The sequence below is a fragment of the Bombus huntii genome, chromosome 1, assembly GCF_024542735.1.
Source record: "Bombus huntii isolate Logan2020A chromosome 1, iyBomHunt1.1, whole genome shotgun sequence".
Classification (NCBI taxonomy): domain Eukaryota; kingdom Metazoa; phylum Arthropoda; class Insecta; order Hymenoptera; family Apidae; genus Bombus; species Bombus huntii.
The window spans coordinates 5,319,305-5,337,875 of record NC_066238.1 but is presented as its reverse complement, the minus strand read 5'-3'; the positions used below and the strand labels follow the sequence as shown (position 1 = coordinate 5,337,875).

General features: G+C 32.7%; 1 protein-coding gene across 1 annotated transcript in view; it reads left to right on the top strand.

Annotated features, from left to right (window-relative positions):
• LOC126871201 (uncharacterized) overlaps positions 1 to 18,296 on the top strand; it is a 102,980-nt gene extending 84,684 nt beyond the window's left edge. Inside the window, exons 2-4 of the mRNA XM_050629745.1 lie at positions 5,047 to 5,239; positions 7,217 to 7,361; positions 14,539 to 18,296. Coding sequence (XP_050485702.1) covers positions 5,048 to 5,239; positions 7,217 to 7,361; positions 14,539 to 14,810 — 609 coding nt within the window. The 5' untranslated portion in view covers position 5,047 and the 3' untranslated portion in view covers positions 14,811 to 18,296. The remainder of the gene's footprint in view (positions 1 to 5,046; positions 5,240 to 7,216; positions 7,362 to 14,538) is intronic.
• The last annotated feature ends 275 nt before the right edge of the window (positions 18,297 to 18,571 follow it).

Genomic DNA, 18,571 nt, shown 5'->3' with positions numbered 1-18,571 from the left:
ACCCGGAATACGCGCGAGCGAGTACGTCACGCTACGGTTCGAAAGAACTGAGCGACCGTGAACCGATAAATCGTGGGAACCATTTTTCCAGTGTGGTAAGCGAGGGGATCACGAGAGACGAGATTTTTATTTTTCGTCCCAAGATAGATAAGTATTTTTGTACAGAATGAGCTTACAATGCACATAACATAGGTATCTATCTTATGATTAATTAAGGCTAAAACGCTCGCATCCCACGGTGTCCCGCGATGTCCCACGGTGTCCGGCGATGTCCCACGATGTCCCACGGCGCCCCCGCGGGGGGATATTAGTCCGGTCTAGATCACCAAAACTATTTTGGATGATCAAGACCAGACTATATTCAAGTAGTTTTTAGCTTGATATCGTTTCTCAAATAATAATACTAATATTCAAAATAGTACTTGGTGTATTATTATTTGGGAAACGGTACCAATTACCGGGACCCACCACGAGGAGGTAACTACGCTCGGGTCCCATTTACATAAACAGTTTTTAAGCATTGGAAGTAGAGATGTAAAATTATTTTATAATAAAGCGACATTGTAGCAGCGACATTGTTTGTGCCCGGAGTTTATTTGTTCTTACATTACTTGTAATCTAACGGTCTCGATACTCCGAAGCAAAATAACAACATGATTTGAAATGTTCTCTGACTCATGTGCAGCTACAGATAAGATGTGGTTGCCTTCGGTTAAATTGTACTCGCTTCCTTGATTCCATGAATATGGTGTGTTGTTTCCTTGGTTTTGAGCAGACATGGAAAATTACATCTTAAAATTACACTCTGTGTTACCACTGGTTTTATACGAAATAGTGAAATGAGAAATTAAATACTGTATTTAAAATTAAAAAATAATGCTATATAGAAATAAAATAGCACTTCGAAGACTTGATAGATTCTGTTAATAAAATAAAACAAAATAAATCATTAATGCACTCACTACGAATTGATGGTATTGATTTAAATCAATGAATGTAGAGTTACTTCCGATTAACGGTACAACTGTTATAAATTAAGAGCATCATTACTTTGAATTAATGGGAGAATGTGGTTATAAATTATTGGTATAACTGTTAAGAATTAATGGAGTAATTGTTTTAGATTAATGGCTTAAATGTTACAAATTAATGGCTCAGATGATATAAATTATTAGTTTAAATGTTATAAATTAATAGCTTAAATTTTATAAATTAATGGCTTAAATGTTATAAATTAATAGTTTAAATGTTAGAAATTAATGGTGTAATTGTATAAAATAATAGCACAAATGTTAAAAATTAATGGTTTAAATGTTATAAATTAATGGCTTAAATGTATAAAATAACAGTTCAAATATTGTAAATTAGTGGCTTAGATGTTGTAAATTGATAGCTTAAATGTTATAAATTAATAGCTTAAATGTATAAAATAACAGTACAAATGTTGTAAATTAATGGTTTAGATGTTGTAAATTAATAGCTTAAATGTTATAAATTAATAGCATAAATGTTATAAATTAATAGTTTAGACGTTATAAATTAATTCCTTAAATGTTATAAATTAATAGTTTAAATGTTACAAATTAATGGCTTAAATGTTATAAATTAGTAGCTTAAGTGTTGTAAATTAATGGTTTAGACGTTATAAATTACTAGTTGCAATGTTGTTATTTGATATTTTTTTTTATTTACCTTATATTTAAATTCTTCTTCGATGTTCACTCTCCGGAATTTCAGGCACAAAAGAGCTCGCGCGCGACTTCCGTGTTCCTTATATACCTTGACAAGGTGTCGAGATGTCAATCAAACGGCAACGATTTTTTGACATAGCAGGAGACGGTTTTTCCATTATAATAAAGTCAAATTGAACGATTTCTTAATTTTTATCGTAAATTGGTGACTTCAACGATTTAATACGATATCCATTTTTATCATTTTAATAGTTTCTGCAAACTAAGACTAAATTCACACTTCTTTAATACTAGTTTTCGACTATCAATTAGTTTGGACAGAATTCTCTTAGAGACTTTTGGTGATCCAAACTGGACTGTTGCGTAGTTCTTGGCTTGGTATCGTTTTCCAGAGATTAATCAACTGATTAATTTTTGGAAAACGATGCCAATTACCAGGTCTCACCACAAGGAGGTAACTACGCTCGGGTCCCATTTATGTGAAGAGTTTTTAAGCATCGGAAGCAGGAGATGTAAAATTATTTTACAGCAAAGAAGTAGCGTGTATTGAATTTTATTAATCATTAGTTGCCGAATTGTTATGATTTGTTAATTGTTAAGTGTGAGTTGTGATTCCAATTTATAGTAATTCTGATGATTATATAATATTGTTATAAATTAAAATCATAATTGTTAAAAATTAATCGAGTAATAGTTTTAGGTTAATAATAAAATGCTATAAATAAATATCGCAATTACTATAAATTATTAGCTCAATTGTTACAAATTAATAATTTAATTGTGAAGAATTAATATATCAAATGTTGTTAACTAATAGTTTAAATCTTGTAGAGTAACAGTTTAAATATTATAAAGCAATAGTTTAAATATTATAAATTAAAAGCTTAAATGTTATAAAATAATAGTTTAAATGTTGTAGATTGTTGGTTTAAATGTTATAAATTAATGACTTAAATGTTATAAAGTAATAGTTTAAATGTTGTTGAGTAATGGTTTAAATGTCATAAATTAATGGCTTAAATGTTATGTTCTTGTTTCGCAATGATAACTTATTATTAATATTTATGAAGCAGAAAATTTTCAAAATCGAACGCAAAGGGTGCTTCATTATATCTGCAATATCAATTAACCTACCATTTAAAGAAAAACAAGAAGAAATTCTGAAAATACCCGAAATTTGATACGCAACGCTAATAAATATAAATCTATGCAGTCATATTTAAAAAATACGTAATGCCAATAGCAAGAGATCACAGTGCAACCATTTAAGAGGTTGCTGACGAACGATCACACTTGCACAGCTCTTGCAGCTGTACGTGTGATCCAGGAACAGTGTCCGACAATTGCAGTCGGAGGGTTTGAGCATTTTGTAAACGCAACTCTAGTGAACAAAACGCGATCGTTCATTATCGCAACGCTAAAGGGAAAAATTAGTAGAAATTGCGATGGAATAATATCGCAACGCTAACTCTTAAAATGAATTTAATGAAAATTAATATTTACTATATGAAAAAGCTACTTCAAATATTCTGATATTGCAAATTGCAATACTATAAAATTAATTGAAAACTAACATATTTATAATCTAATTTTAAACAATAGAAAACAGGATAAATTCTGATACATACAATTTTCTAGGAAGTTCTAAAAATTCATAATAAAAATTGCAAAAGACAATCGCGATAACGTAATTCGCAACTCTAAAGCAAACGCGATTATTTTATCGCAACTCTAATTCAAACCGTAAATAATCTCTCTCGACACTAATAAGAAAAATCGCACTCCTCTGCACAAAATAACCGCAAGATTCAGTGGAAAAAAAGAATAGATTTCTATATTTTGTTCCAAGTCAGATACGTATCATTGTACAGAATGGGCTCAGAATGGATTTGAAAGTCAAGACATATCCAGCGATGTCCAACGGTGTCCAACGTTGTCCAACGATGTCCCACGTTGTAGTCCAGTCTAGATCATCCAAAATTCTTTTCGCGGCTTTTGGTAACCCAAACTGGACTGGTGCGTAGTTCTTAGCTTGGTTACCAGGTCTCACCACGAGGAGGTGACTACGCAGGAGACCCGCTCATGAGTTATTTATGGTTAACACACCTTCGCGACTTACCTCTGTACACGAGATGATCTCAAGATCCAGCGGAAAGCCCAAGGATTGACCGTAACTCGAATATCTGTTTGGCCGTTCGAAACTTTCACAAGGCAAAGCCCCAACGGAACGAGTGGGGTCCACCCCTACAGGGTCACTCGAACCGAATTACAGCTTAAATGTTGTATATTAATGGTTTAAATGTTATATTTAAATTCGTAATTAAGTTGCTAATAAGTAAACAAAGGTTTTTTGTCCATCTGCACGTTACGAAGGTTCAAACGAAAATGAGCTCACGCGCGAGTCGGATGTTCCTTATATGCATGACGATTAACCGTTGACAAGGTTACGGATGATTGGTCGAAAGGTGACAATGCAAAATATTCTGATGTCATGAAAATTGATTTTTCCATTATAACACAATTAAATTTAATTACTTCGAAATTTTTATTGTAAATTGACCCCTCCAACAATTTATTACAATAATCAGTTTTATAATTTTTATATTTTTTACCAGCTAAAACTAAAATTACACTTAAGGTACTATTTTTTCATTTAGAACTGTGTCAATCTATATTAAATGTCAGTTTATGAAAAGAATAATTTTATTATAATAACAAAACGTGAAAGTGACCAGTGGGCAAGAATGATCATTCATCCCAAAGGGAAAAGAATTTATACGATAGTTTATATTGCATAATAATTGCAGACTTTTCCGGATACTTTCACAAGATTTTAAATTATTATATTTTACAACAATTTATAAATATTCTTAACTTAATTCTAAGCATATACCATCGTTCATTAGTTAATTATTAAATATATAAATTTAATATGATTTCACACCTACAACTGTATTTTACTTTTTACAACTACAGTATAATATAAGCACATATCCTCGTTTTCCAAAAAGGTATCTATCAGATTCTGTGTAGCGTGTTTTTTTGTGTCTATCTGATACTGATTTCATTCCTGTAATATCAAATTTTTCGAATTATGCAGCATCTAAAGACCTAAGACTTCATTATTATATAAATGCTACAGTAAATACATCGACGTATCAATACTTTTTCTAGCCACTGTCCATAATCTTATCGTGCAATCTTAACAATCTAGTTGAAATCATTGAAACGAACTTTTCTTAAAATTCATCTATGAATTAAAAAGACACAGTGGTAAATCTACGAAATTTCAAGAAAAGCTTACTTGCATCTATAATATTTTAATTATCACTAACGTTCGTTGACTGTTTTGCAGGATGATCGGTGCAATGCCTGCGGTGGCAGTTCGCCACGAACGTAAACGACAGGAAAAAAGATTAAAACGTCCTAGTCAGCTTTACCTAGGGGGCCAATGGATGCCACCGCCTCAAGGCTCACCGCCTACCCCCAGTCCTCATGGCCACAACAACCACCTGGAACCTTTACCCGAGTTGTATCTCTGTGGCAAGGTAATTTTTTTGCTTAACGTACAAACATACAAACATATGTACGTACGTACATTATTACCGTGATGGATATCGTCGCGCTAACGTGACTATTTATTGATCTCAACTGACCATACGCTACGCATCATGGGTACGCTTTATTACAACACGAACGTTCGATTTCTGTGTTCTTGAATTATTCCGCTGTGTAGAATTTATGTGTGCCTGTGTGCCATTTATAGATTTGCATATCTTCTTATAACACATACTTCAACGACTTGGCAAAACACTCGAATCACTGAAACTCAAGAATCAAAGTGATCGATTCTATTTTCTGAAATTTTTATGTTGAAAGAAATTGCTTAGAAATGAAGGTGATCGACTCTGTAATATTTACGACCAATCAAATATTTCTGAATATATTTAAAGAAATGGAATCTAAAGAGAAATTTGTATGATTCATAAAATGTTATAAAACGAATTTTTCTCTAGATATTACACGCGTATATTTTTATGCTTATAAATTTTCCATAAATGCCTGCAAATCGATAATTGGTATTTATTTTTTCGAAAATAAAAATACATTTAATCTCGATAGAACTGAACAGTTTACTCTCTACGTGGATTAAGTAATGTTCTAAATAGATTTTGTGGTTTAGAAGAGTTCTATGTTTTGTTAGAACTTAACTTTGTTAGAAATTAAGCATCGAACAGCGAAAATCGTTTTGAGATTAATATTATAGTATGCATTGACAATATAAGTATGATTAAGAGATTAATTAAAAGAGTCCTTGATAGAGATTATATATAGATTTTGATAGACTTACCAGATGCACGACGTCAGTTACATAATACAGTGGATTGAAAGCTCAAGAAACAACAGAGTTACTACTATCCATTAAAATCTTGCACAAAATTTACCGATTACGTTATACACCTAAATATTTACGACTAAAATATTGATATAATAAAACGTTGTAATAGAAAAAATAACATATAATAATATAAAAAAAATATAAAAATATAATGTTTTGATATGTCCTTGAAATAATAATTATTGAAATTTTTGAAAATATTTAAAATTATTAAAGGATGTTGTTTTAATAGAATTAATTAAATGATTAGAAATAGAAGAATATTTTACACTTGTTGTCACGAAACGTTGCATACTTCACTCATCCGTTTAATTTTCCAATTTTTACATTAGTTTAACAATTCCTCATGCTTCTCTATATAAATTCATATTCGCATAGTCAAATACAAATGACCACAACTAAAATATTTAAAAAACACGAAACAAATACAAGAATTAAAATGTAAAATCATGATTGTGTTAGCAAAATGCATAATTAATTCGAAAATGTACACAGAGCTTACGACACACTTATTGCAAATGTACATTTAGTAAAACAATAATATGCAATATGATTAATGAATGGTCTTAGACATTGTTATAATGAATAATTGATTGCTCAAATACTTTGGTATTGTCCACGAATCGTACGTTTGCAGTAAACAATCGTAAAAAAGAAACAACTGCTACATGCATTTTCAGACTCGTTTCTGTTAACATAGTTCTCAAATAGTTTGCACTATACGTTATATGTACGTAACATGTTCATAAACAATTTCTATATACGTTCAAATACTTTCGCAAGCCACTGTACAAGGGGTAATGTATTTTAAAAACTGAATATATGTTATAACGTGTTTTGTATATTAATATATATGCGTAAGAAGTTTCTGTAAGTGTTCAAATGCTTTCGTGATCCGCTGTATGAGCCGTAACATATCTTAAAATATAACAGAAATAACGTATAGAACATTTTAATTGTGAAAAGCAACGCAGATCATCAGAATTATCCTATAACAGAGAATCATTCGAGAGAAACACTTGCAAGATGATGAATAATTTATACCTTGCACGTGGAATCACCACCAGATGATTCCTATGACAGTTAGACGTAGCAAATGATTTAACAAGGACATTGTCGTTTACAGATATCGGGGCTACACGCGGTGGTGGCGTGCCTGTTGTTAGGCGCAGTGGTGCTAGTCGTTGGTCTAGTCCAACTTGCCCCGGGTGCGACTACCACCGACCATAGACTCGCTTTACTCATAGCAGGCAGCATTCTGCTTCTCCTAGGTGAGCCATTTTTTCTCAGCCCATGAAAGCGTATCAAAGAAACTGAATTTCTGCCAGAACGATCCGGTGTGCTCGTGACGAATGTTCACCAGAGAATAATATAAGAGAGTAATGGGTCAAGGAAATACATTCATCTCAACTGCAAGGCATATGTAAAGAGAAGAATAAATTCCCAAGCATGTTGTAACTTCAGTTGTAATCTTGTATAGTTAAAATGATTTTATGGAATTTAAGTATATTCCAGCGAAATTAATTACATCTGAAATTGGCGTTTCTTTTCAAGCCTTCTGGAAGCGAAATTTTTTAGGCTGTGGAAACAAAGAATTTATTATTAATAATAGAAACACACTTTTTCTGATATTTTTATAAAGAAGATGCAAGTTCACTAATTGACCCAAGACTCATTAACATCAATTATATTTGTCGGTTAGTTGGTTAATAACGATTTACTACGGTGATACACCGAACGTGAAAGAGACAAGTATAATAATACGGAGAATTTCAAATTTGTGTAATTTTCGTTTATTTTTAGTATAGGTACACGTAAAGGAATAATATGTTTTAGAGAAGAATTTTGGAAAACGAAATAAATTATTTTTATATAGTAGCGCTAACGGAAAGCAAAGCAAAATTATATACAAATCCCTGGTTTCATAGATCTAATACGTTAATTTCAAGTATTAACTGCTGTTATATGTGTATTTTATAACGATTTAATTTCATTGTACAAACAGACGTATAATATTTTCAAAATAAAATATCATATCGTACAATATAATTCCATTGAGTAATTAGGCCACATTTTTCCGCAGTTGAATACTCTCAAATAGGATCTATTATCTATCATGTAAGTTGATTTCAAGTAATTAGGCTACATATCTGTGGTAGAATGATGACGTTTTCAACACATAACATTTCGACTCATTATACTGCATAGTCAATTTCATCGAGTAATACATTAATAACGAGCGTAGGGATAATATTTTCAACAGAATATTTAATTATATATTTAATTATGTATTCTCAACAAGATATGTAATTCCATTGACTAATTGGATTACATCTACAGTTAAAATGCGACATTTTCAAAAGAACATATCACGGTAACATGATTTCATCAAATAATTCGAATGTACATGTTTTTTAACAAAAATGTAATATTTGTAACAAAATATTGATTTAAGATTTTACCATTCACTTATTACGAATTTATTATACAATACTACAGTTTGTAATTAAAATATTAATGAATATTCGTAAGATGGTAAATCAAGGAAATATGTTTCGTGTTATTTCTTTATTTGAATATCTTTCATATTGGACACATCTAATTGAAAAATGATAATTTAATAAATGAAATGAAAAGGAAATGATACGAAGAAAAACAATTTTTAATGCATTCTCCTTTTAAATTTTGCAAATTCGTACCTTGCATCTCGTCGTGCAGCTCGTTCTATTGCAGCTCTGAATTCTGTAACTTTTGAACTTTAGAACCACCAAGTTTATGCTTGGAAACTTGCGAACTGAATAGACTCAATCATACTAAATACTAACACGCCTTTGCAAAATTTCAAGCGTTTGTTAACCAGTATTTATGTTCGTTGCAAATGCTTAAATAACGATTCAAACTTGTATAATATACTAGACAGTTACAGTTACAGTATACCAAACACTGTTCTCAAATCTCACATAGGAAAATAAGGAACGAATGAAGTTATTTAAAATATCGTGATATTTTGTCTTTTTCATTTTATTGTTTCTGAGGTGAATAAGTCGTGATAGGTGCTAAAGAATCATTCGAGTATGGTTAACAATATATTTATTAACAAGCAGCTGTTTGCGTTTCGCGGTTATAAGTTAGACTTCTAGGCGATGCGTTACGATAGTGATTCAAATTCGGATGATGATTGCTCAACTATCGACTTTCGGCTAACGACTATGGACTATCGACTGCTGACTGGAGACTATCTACTGACAACTCGAGACTCGGCTGTCGGCTGCAGAGGAAAACTATGATGGGGCGTGTCTAAGGATACGAGATCATCGAATTCGTCGAAGAAAATCTTCGTTAGGAAAGTGAGGGAAATAGACGTTGCTGTTAATTGGTTGATCTCTAGATCGGCGGTTGAGGAAAGATGCTAACCGCTCTCGAGAGAAAGTTGCTAACGTTATAACGTTAATATTGCTAAGTTGAAGTATCGTACCTAAGAAAAAACATATTTCTCGTATTTTTCTATAATAGGAAATCCCAAGGTTTATACCGGGTCCTTAAGCTAGATAGAAAATGTGCTATAGAAATATTTCGACGTCTGGCAATCATCTTGTCCGAAGGATAGGGTCTTCGTGTAGCGGTCCACGGGACAGAAACCGTTAGAAAGTTTACTGCCGAGTGCCGCTACATTTCTTCTAACCATTTCATATCAATAGATATAGTATACTGATTAATAGAAGAATAAAAATGAGATATTCTAAAATTATGTCCCTCTATTTAACGCTCGTACTTGAAACAGATCCAACTTTTATTAAAAGTTCTATTAATATTTTGCTTTCAGAAAAAGTTTCCAACGATATTAAACGTTTATCATGATCGTCTTCTGAGATTATATTATTAAATCTCCTACACAAAAATGTAGGAAAAGCGAAATGCTTCTGATGAAATATTCACGTTCTTTTATTTATTGAAATTTTAATAAAATATTCCGAATGCTTCGTTACTGAAATAATGGAATTCGCGTATAAACTCGTTTTATTTATTCTATAGTTAGTAATGAGATATTATACAAGACAATGCCGAGGTAATAAGAAGCAGTTTGGAAAGAACTTTCTCTTCTTCAGAGATTTTATGACAAAATCATATTACTGTGAGCTATTCATTCAGAGTAATAATCAAGTTAATGTCGTTTAACATTGTGGTGGGAATAGAAGTGATAGCTGTTCTTTGACTTAGCTAAAAGGAATACCTTCAAGGATGCAAATATCCTCCGTATAAAACGTTAAATACATTTATCGTCACGAATTTATACAATCTTGCAGCGGAAATGTTTAACGAAGTTCTTTAAACAAAAAATTAATTTTATTATAAGTACGCTGAAAATGTTTACAAACACATCTGAGATTTAAATATGCTTGCATATATATAAAAATTGCGTGAGTTTCACAGACGAAATAGAATAATTTCATTAAAATTTCCTCAAAAAGTATAATTCGCAACAAAACAACAAATAACAAAAAAGGAATAAAAATTAGCTGAATTTTCTCTGAATAAGGTCCAAAATTGTCTTGTATCCTTTTGCACTTTTATTCGCTCGAAAAATTTTTACAAAATTAATTCGTGAACATTTTCAACAGCTTATTAAAAGTACTTACCGTATTTAGGTCGATTCAAACTTTTTTCAACAAACATTTTCAGTTTTCCATAGGATTGATCATCCTTTTCCCAACTGTTTTTAACGAGCTATTAGAAATCCATGTACGTATAAGTGAATAGGAAATTCTGGTAGAAGAAAGTCACTTTGAAAGAAATTTAAATGAAACATTGAGAGCGAAAGTGGACTATGCCACGTTTTTTCTGAATTGTGAGTTTATTAATTTGTTCCAAGAAAAGTGGGAAAATTTATTTTTTCCAAATCAAACCCAAATAATATAGCAAAATTAATTGTTGCGCTGAATATCTTGTACTTGTTTATCTATTTTTTAACATCTTTAAAAAGTATTTATAAAAGTAAAATTAAAATAGAAAAATTTTTTAAAGTAAAAGAATTAAAAGGAGAAATTAAAATGTCGAATATTATTACGAAAAAGAAGTATATAATTACATAACGAACATTATTCGATATTCTTGTACTCGAATGTTTCTTGTCACATACGTTTAAGTGCAGATCGATTGAATGCAATAGCAAGAATCTCCATAACATTTGCATGAACGATAAAGTTGACCGATGAAATTCACATGCATCAATATTATCAACACGAGGCCATACTCGTAAACTTAGCAACAGATAAAGCGGTTGCTTCGGAATTAAATTGTCAAAGTACGCTGCATAGAGTATCAATTACACAGTATAAACGCGAGATATATTGACGTGTAGTCCAAAATTTATAGTACAAATTTTGATCGAATTTTCGTTACACTAAACTAATTACATTCCAGCCTATGAAAATTACCGCAACGTAAACCAGTAAAGCTCATTTTCATCGTCAAAGTTCCGTTAAATTAGCAAATCTAAATTTTACGTATATTATTGAAAATATATATATATCAGATCAACATGTATAATCAAATAACGCATTTTAAAAATGAAATGGTTTATATTTGAAAATTTTGTTGGAAAGATTTATAGATTGTTATAGATATTTGAAATATAGAATATATAAGTATATAAAGATATAAGAAGAGTAATTTAAATTTATAATTTAAATTTAACTTAGACATTATTTTCTCGAGTCACTTAAATACCAAAGAAGTTTCTTTACGTGTGTCGAGAACGAAAATGCGGCGGTAGATCAAGCCGTCGTCGTTCGCCGCGCTACGGACGGCCGGTCCCGTTTTCCCGATTTCTATGTACACGGTGAGGTGCAATTTCTCGCCCGTTCGCCATACGTCGCATGATAGAAGCATAAGCCGCCTTGCCGTGACGAGCTTCGGGATCGCGAACGGCGGCGGTATTTCGCGCAGGAGCATGGTCGCCGGCGATCCCCGATGGTCAACGCGTTTATTTGCGCCTGTATCTGCATCATCTGTTCCCTGAGCGCGTTGATGGCGGCAACCGTGGCATCGTTTACTCCGCCGCCGTATGTCGTTGGCTTACCTACTGCCGTGATTCGGTCTGTGCTGACCGCAACAACCTGTCCTAGTTCCGGGCGTATTTCATGGATGCTGTCGGCGATCGTGGTCAGAGTTTCGGGCCTCTTATCCTGGGCAGAGGCTAGGACGCGCTGCACGTGCACCGGGAGTCGGCCTTCCCAGGGAGTCCGGATGAGTTCGTCCGATGTAGCAGGGGTGGCGAGGCTTTTCAGGTCCCGGTAAAATTGAGAAGACGTCCTGTCGCCTAGTTGTTCGCTTTCTATTATTTTACGTAGGCGTCGGGCGTCTGACTCTTAATGAGTTCCTTTTTGAGGAACTCGTACTGCCCGCTCTCCGGTGGATTGGCTAAGATGTCGCGGATGAGTCGCACATACGGTTTATCGATGTTCGCGATGACGGCATTATATTTGGCCACTTCACTCGTAATCCGGGCGTGTTTGAACCGTGCCTCTAACACATTAAACCACAGCTCTACATCATCCGCCCAGAACGATGGTATGGGGAGATGAGCGTTTACAGCGTCCACGTTAAAGAGCTCGTTTTTGTCGGTACTCGTCATCTCGAAAGCTCTAATACTCGCGGAGTTCGAAATCTTATCGGCACTCTCCCGGTTATCTCTATCACTTTGATCACGTCGGGGTCACCAATTTGTAGGAGGTCGAATGATGAGATTAATAATAGGTGAAATCATTAATGTATTTAAAATTGTCAGTACAATGTCCTAGTCGCGAAACGGTGTGTGTAACGTCGTTTGGTCGCAGGTTATAATGATCCGTTTGCGATCGCGTCTGTTTATTTATAGTAGTCGGGGTCAAGTCGGAAGATTCAAATTTGTCTTTGTTTTACGGTTACATGTAGCGGCGACGTTGTTTTGCTCGGAGTTTGTTTATTCTTACATTATACGTAACCTAACGAACTTCATACTCCGAAGCAAAACAATAACATGATTTCGAACGAATTCTAACTCTTGTGCCGCTACACGTGTATTATACGTGCAACGTATTCACAGTGGACGATCTCAGTATTTATCAGGCGCTCAGTAACTTGTATTCTTTCGTATAAATATAAAATGTATTGAAATAACAAATAAAATCTCTGATTAACAAATACAACTTTTAAATGAAATCTCTATGAAATGAACAAATAAAATAGTTAAATTGATACTTTATCACCGTTATTTATGTAACGAGTATGTCATATTCTAATTCTTTCGAATTTTGTAATTTTTTGAATTAAATATTCATTGTTCACATTGTAAATTCAGTAATACTTGTCCCTAAGAAGCTATTTATATTAATAATAACATAAGATATGAAGTAAAACAGAAACTAGGAATATTATTTAGTATCAACTTTTATGATTAAAATCACGAGCAGCAGAAAATATGAGAAATAAATATCCACCATATAAAATAATTATATCACTATTATCACCATTACATCAATATCATTCGTACTTATTAAAATTTAACGCTACAACTATCAGAGTAGTCGAACTGACCAATCCATAATTTTTTATAAAGATCGCATATATATATCGCGGTAGATTTTTAGAAATTATTAATGATCATTCGTAAAGTAAATAGATAAAGACTTATCAGCTTATTTGTGTTTTCTTCATACTCCTACTATTTTAGTGTCCGTAATTCGTTGTAAAATGTTACAATTTAGTATAGAATTAGTCTAGTTCTAGTCCGATACTTTTAGTGCTGATATTTCTAACAAAAAATAATGATAAAACTTATTAATCTTTTTAACAAATCCTAAAGATTCCTTTAAAGATTTGTTTATGAAAATTGTATAGTGTAATTACCAAATTACGAATCGATCAACGTTCATCAAGAAGAGTTTCGTTCTGGTTGATATTTGTAACGATTCCCCTTTTAAATTCCAAAATTAAACACCTACATTTCTCGAAGATCGTAGTGAGTTACAAGCGAGTAGCTAATTTACAATTAGTTTAATAATCCTTAACGTTAAACGGTGAAACGATCCTCTAAAATACCATCATATCGAAAACTCGATAATCTCCAGGCATTATCCTCGCGTTATGTATAGCTTTCCTTTAACTGCATTTTGAGTCGCTAGTCGCTTGTTATAAAGTTTACATTTTAATCGCCAGTAGTTCCAACGTTAAACAGTCAAATTACCTCATAAAATATCATCGTAATAAATGTCCAACGATCATCCTTTGGATCCTAATGACCATTATGTACCCTTCCGTATTCCTCTCGTTCTTGATCCATTTCGTACAAGTTTCACATTTTAGTGATCAAAAAAAAAAAAAAAAAAAAAAAATAGGAAAATACTAGTGTTAAATGGTAAAACGATCGCGTAAAGTATGGTAATGACTAACACAACTCAATGTTTTTAGGTATCATACTAGCCGGTGTTAGATGCTACGTGTTGCACTGTGTGCCATTACCAAGCGAGTCGCCCGTAGCAACTCCACTTCCGCCTCCAGCTAACGATCAAGCTGGACTTCCACGAGGTACGCTGGACCTGCTGGTGGGCCATCAGAATCAACCAGAAACTGACGCGTTGATGCACACCGATCACCATCATGAACACCATTCCCATCATCATCACCACGGCAATCATAAGAAGAAGCGTAGCTCCCAAGGCTCTCACTCCGACGAAGCCTAATGATCGACGTCAGAGAAACCGGTTAATTAATTGGATCCGGTTAGTCGATGATGAAAGTACATCCGCTGATAGAGAGAAACTCCTCAGGCGTTCCAGACTTAAATTAGAAAGAGAAAGGAGAAAAGAATAGCGAAGATAAGGAGAGGGAGAATGAGGAGAGAAATTGGAAAACGTATAAATCGAAGCTTTTAAAAGGAAAGTAAAACGGAGAATAACCGTTGAAGACAGTCTATACATCGTGTACATTATACTCGATTCTTTTATCTTTTGTAACTTTCTATATATATATAATTATATATATATATAATTATATAATATAAATATATATATATATATATTATCGACATATAATGCGTAACGTGTACTCAGCTTGAATCGTCGCTGAAGAAAGTGCACTTTTCTATCCTGTATGCTGGGTGTTCGAGCTTTATCCGATCCACGATATCACTTCATTGGCCGTTGATATTTTACCTTTACGTAAACGAAATACAAACTGTTTGAAATGTTATGCTATGTTTCGTAGCGAACCATTCTTTCGGTTACTTCTGAATGCAAACTGCGAAACGTTGAAGAATTCTACGTAGAGATAAGGGAATAGGGCGGAGTAACTTTGTTATCGCACTTTCTCTGGTCAAAGTTAGTCGACACAAATTCTTGAGATATTGCGAACAAGTCTTTGTCTTTTTACGTGTACTTGAAGCCAGGAACATTTTGCTTAAAATTGCTATTTTGTTCATTCGAGCTCGAAATCGAAGAAAGAAGAACACTATGAATATCGATGTAAGATTCTTCTATATTACTTTATGATTTACGTACGTTTCAGGAGGTTCTATTTGACTCTATTGCGACAATCAAGTTGTTTCTTATCTTTTTTTCAATCTGTTTCTTATTAGTTAGTTATTACTTATTAAATTTATGGAAGATAAGAATCGTTGTACGTTAAAACGTTCTCGTTTTAATTTTGCGCTAAAACGCGTTCTAAAATTCTACGAGTCTCTTTATTTATTGAAACGAGATTGACATACAGAAATTCGAAAATCGTAGAGCAACTAAAATTTTATGGGGATATTTCTCTAAGTTGTTGTTATTACACAGTGGAAGATGCTTAACATCGTCTAAGTGGATTTAACGTGAACGTAAGTGGATTTGGAACCTTCTTCAGGTTTCTGACAAGTAACCAACAGTTATGGTTCTTCTACGACGGCAGGAATAAATTGAAATACAGAGCGAACAGAAGAAAAGAAATTGCCAAACCGAACACCCTGCATTCAATCAAAAACAGTTCGTTATTACTATGAAAGACTAATTCCTTCTTCTCGAAAACCAAAGAAAGCTCTGTACAAAAAAAGAAAAAAAATAATAACAAACGTGTATACATAGAATAGATGCATTATATATATTAATATATATTTCTCATGCGACTAAATCGGAACGTTCTACGCACGAGCATAATGAGACAGAGGATAACAACTATGAATTATTGAAGACGCGCAAAGAAAAAGGAGAATCTCGAGAAATATTGGAATATCGTTAAAAGAGGAAGGACATTTCGTTCAAAGAAGAAAGAGGAAACGGGTAAAATTTGAATGAAAGAAATCTAATGAATTTAAGAAATCATCCGAGTAATGCTCTTAAATCTGATAGGAAGTATTAGGAAAAGTTGTTAAGTATAATTTTTACGTGCCAATCTAAAAGTGACAACTTCTATGTAGATGATTCAGTTGCATTTGTAGCAGCACGAAATGATTGTATCGTACCGTCTCGAGTATTCTCTTTTTGTAACGCTATGTTCCTCGGTAGCTTGGCATATGTGTTAATTATTATACATAACGCGCGCATGTGTGTGTGTGCAAATGAAAATTCTAGGATAAGTATCGATATTAAAAGGTGTTTTAGAAATCTAAAAGAATTGGCCTAGCGTCGGTAGTTTTACGGATATTTAGATATTTTACTGGCAGAAAATTTTTGGATTTTAAAGATCATCGCCTTGAATTTTCATTGAATTTCAATTGTTTAAGGTATTTATATTATTTGACAAACATATCTAGTCTGTTGGATCTGTGCGTAATGTACTAAATGGCCCATAATATCTTGCACGAGTTATTAATATCATACACTTGAATATTTTAAAGTCAATATTTTAAAGTCTTGATAAATTATTATTGTACTCTAGGGAAAGCTAATAATTTACGGCAAAATATCAGTCGTTATCGAACAAATGAAATTCATTCGTATGATACAAGTAAAATTTGCCTGTTAAGAAGTCTATTCCAGAAAATGACTTATTACTATGTTAGATATTTGTTGTTTTAAACCAAGAAAATTTTTGTATGATATTTTACACAGTTGTGATATATGGACCATTCTGTATATGGCAGAACTAGGGCACCTGTTTATTAGGAAATGCTATTATTCTACCACACCATAATTCATCTGACACTTATGGCGCATTTTATAGGGAAAGAAGTAAAGGAAGTGAAATTTGAAAGGGATTCTGGCCAAAAAGAATTCTGTTTGAGCTTATCTCGGTAATCATTCAACATTTTCTACTTTCCGATGTTGAATAATTTTGATACCACGAAGTCGAAGGAACTTCAGAGAAGAATTTATTATACAAATTAAATTATTAAAAGTAAAAGCTGTACACACGAAGTACGTAAGAGCTTCGAATAAAAATTTGAAAACGTCTTTTCTTCCCAAAATATGATACGCTTGATTATTTTAAGAAATTATTGAAAAATGTACAAAACATATATTTCGAGAACCTTAGATTTCTTCATGTTTACTTATTAATTTACAAACTAACTGCTTGTAAATAAACTTGATTATTTTCTAATAACAATTTTCTTCTAAAAAATACAAAGATATTCGTTTCTAACAAATGAAGTTCCTTCGAACGCACACGGTCATTCGTGGTATCATTCACGATTTCAACTATGAGAATACAGTTTAAAGTTCACGATATGATTCTACCTCTGTCTTGAATTTCGTCTTTCGTGAGAAACTCCTGTCTCGACCAATCGAGTATGTGATAGGTAGGCCTATTAAAACATACTGTGGTCGTTCCGTGAACAACAAAAATTTAAAGAATAAAATGGTACTTAGAATGTTCGTAGCACGTTGGTATTTCATAGAAACTGTTAGATTGATTTTTATATGTATATCGTTACCTTTATCGATAAATTTCTGTCACGACCAATTAGACGTTTACAATAACTATTCTACATTCAGAGAAATTCGATCGTATGATTTCTATATTTCGATACACGACAGAATTATAATTACGTGATATAAGGTAACGTGTATTGATACGATAATTGAGCGATTGAACATTTGATTTCCTCGGTGAACTTCACCTCAAAAGAACTTTTTTCATTGTTTCGCACCTTAAACAGGTGTTCGGATAATGTGTCAGGAATAGACTGCGGATGTTTATGCATTTATGGAAAATTTAAAGTGCACAAGTATACAAAATATATATATATATATATATATATATATATATATATATATATATATATATATATATCTACTATCCGAAGATCTAATGTTTGAACGGTTACATTATCTGAATTGGTGAAAAAGTTTTTGACTATTTCAAACAATATAAAAATTTCTCTTCAGTTTTGGTACAGGCGGTGAAGGAATGATAAAATTTGTAGAACGTTGAATTTACGAGATTTTGATCTTAAAGAAGAAGAAGTTATTAAATCTTAAAGAAGTTATCTCGAAGAAGTTATTAAACAGAAAACGGGTACGGT